The sequence below is a fragment of the Rhipicephalus microplus genome, unplaced genomic scaffold, assembly GCF_043290135.1.
Source record: "Rhipicephalus microplus isolate Deutch F79 unplaced genomic scaffold, USDA_Rmic scaffold_28, whole genome shotgun sequence".
Lineage (NCBI taxonomy): Eukaryota > Metazoa > Arthropoda > Arachnida > Ixodida > Ixodidae > Rhipicephalus > Rhipicephalus microplus.
Window position 1 is genome coordinate 6,011,656 of NW_027464601.1, and position 1,895 is coordinate 6,013,550.

Sequence of the window (1,895 nt, forward strand, 5' to 3'; positions counted from 1 at the left end):
CAAAAATTGTACTGGTTCAAAAAGTTCGAAATTTGTTCCATATATACATACATCCAGGGGCAATACTCATTGCGTGCGATGGACCAATATTCCAAACGGATGACGACTTTTGTGGTTTAAAAACGCAAACTTTATTTACAGAAGAGCGCCTCTGGCCGATGTCGTGGTGGGTTTCAACATCTTTTTTTTCTATTTATACCAAGTTTTTACAGAGTTCATGTGACCATTCCGAACGTTTGCACTTCACCACAAAACATAAATAAAGTAATTATTAGGGAGCAGTACAGTGCAGTGTCCTTCCTAGCCCGGGTCACTTGGCGACGTTAAACCCTACACACAAAATCACACGATGAGGAAGCACTCTTTGCTTTGTCATAATAACACAGCCTTCTTGGGGAATGAGCTCAGCATGAAGCAGCACGAGCAGGTTCGCTAGAAAGGTGTCCACAATCCAGCTCAACCAGTCGACCCTCGTGAACAAAGCCACCACCGACAGGCCGCACATTCTTCGAAAGTCAGCAAAGTTCTTCAATGCCACTCAACTCGTCATCACTGAACTGTGCACTGGACTGATCGGAGGAGGAGTTGCACGACTCACAAATGCAGAAGACAAGTGCTTCGATTTCACTATCCAAAATCATGTCCCGTTCCCATGCTTCAGCTTCAACTTGCTCTACATGAGCGCAGCAGTTTTGCCACTTTTCCTGTTTTACAAATGCCAGTGATTCTGGCAGAGTCTTCTCTACTTCAGCCAAGGTGAAACCCGTATTCCGTGCTGCGATGTACCCCTTTACCTGGCTCCAAACAAGCTCGATTGGGTTGAACTCGCAGTGGTATGGTGGTACACGAAGCACTTCATGGCCGTGGGTAGCCACCAGAGTGTCGATGCAGTACACAATACTGGGTGTGTTGACCTTTTGGGAAAGTTCCAGCAGCTCAGCTCTCACCATGTCCTCTGACCACGGAACACCTTTCTTTGTGAGCCAAAGCTGAATATCAGCTTTGCGCGTCGACTTGGTAGGTGCTTTCTCAAGAGCTACGCTGTGGTATGGCGCATTGTCCATGACAATAACGCTATTAGGCGGAATGTTTGGCAAATGCTTGTCGGTGAACCACTCCTCAAAGTATCTGCCATCCATCTCAGAGTGGTAGTCAGCGCTGCCCCCCTTTCTTGCTCGGAAGTAGTCAGCAGCTCCTTCGATGAAACCAGTTGCACTGCTGCCAGCATGTACGAGAATCAAACGGGCCCCTTTGCCCGAGGGTGCAGCCAATCCTGTCGTCAGACCTTTGAGGAAGGCATCTTGCGATGACTTCACAGTCGTGTCCTGCCCAACGTACTCTTTCGTGTGCCCTGCGTTGACCCATGTTTTATCTAAGTAGATGATGCACATGTACAAAGCAAAACGAACGAGCGCACGAGTTAGCGCACACAAGTAAACATACCCACAGCAGCAGCTTGAGTCTTGGCATGACCATAGTCGAAAAAACTGCAAAGGACAACTTGAGCAAAAAGTACAAAAAGCATTCATATGCATATTCTATTTTCTTTGTTACCCACTCATATGCTGACTGCTGTTTCGTAAACAGCTGCTTTGCGTCAATCGAGAAAAAAACGGTCGGCGTCAGTGCTTTCTTTCGTCGGGCTTTAATTCGGCACGTAGGTGGCATTTGGCTGTCAGTTCTGATTCGTGGCAAGTTCACATGTCACACATGCGGTATTCGGTAAGAATTCATTGGCCGTCGCTATCATTTTGCACGAATGGAAACAAAAATAGACACCAAAATTCCCAACAATGCTGCCAGTAACTCGCATCTTTCATGATAATGAGCGCTTACCGCACCAAACGGCGGAGATTTAGCGAATAACTCTCACCGATTGAGGCAAATACCCCCAC

At 47.1% G+C, this 1,895-nt stretch overlaps 1 protein-coding gene across 1 annotated transcript; it reads right to left on the minus strand.

The window, feature by feature from the left end:
- Positions 1-515: 515 nt before the first annotated feature.
- On the minus strand, positions 516-1,391 carry LOC142786683 (uncharacterized). Its single transcript, XM_075884302.1, has one exon. The coding sequence runs from the start codon at positions 1,389-1,391 to the stop codon at positions 516-518; it is 876 nt and encodes a 291-aa protein (XP_075740417.1).
- Between the last annotated feature and the right edge of the window lie 504 nt (positions 1,392-1,895).

Excerpts from the sequence above, each read along its gene's own strand:
- LOC142786683 (XM_075884302.1), bottom strand. The coding sequence starts at position 1,391 with ATGTGCATCATCTACTTAGATAAAACATGGGTCAACGCAGGGCACACG.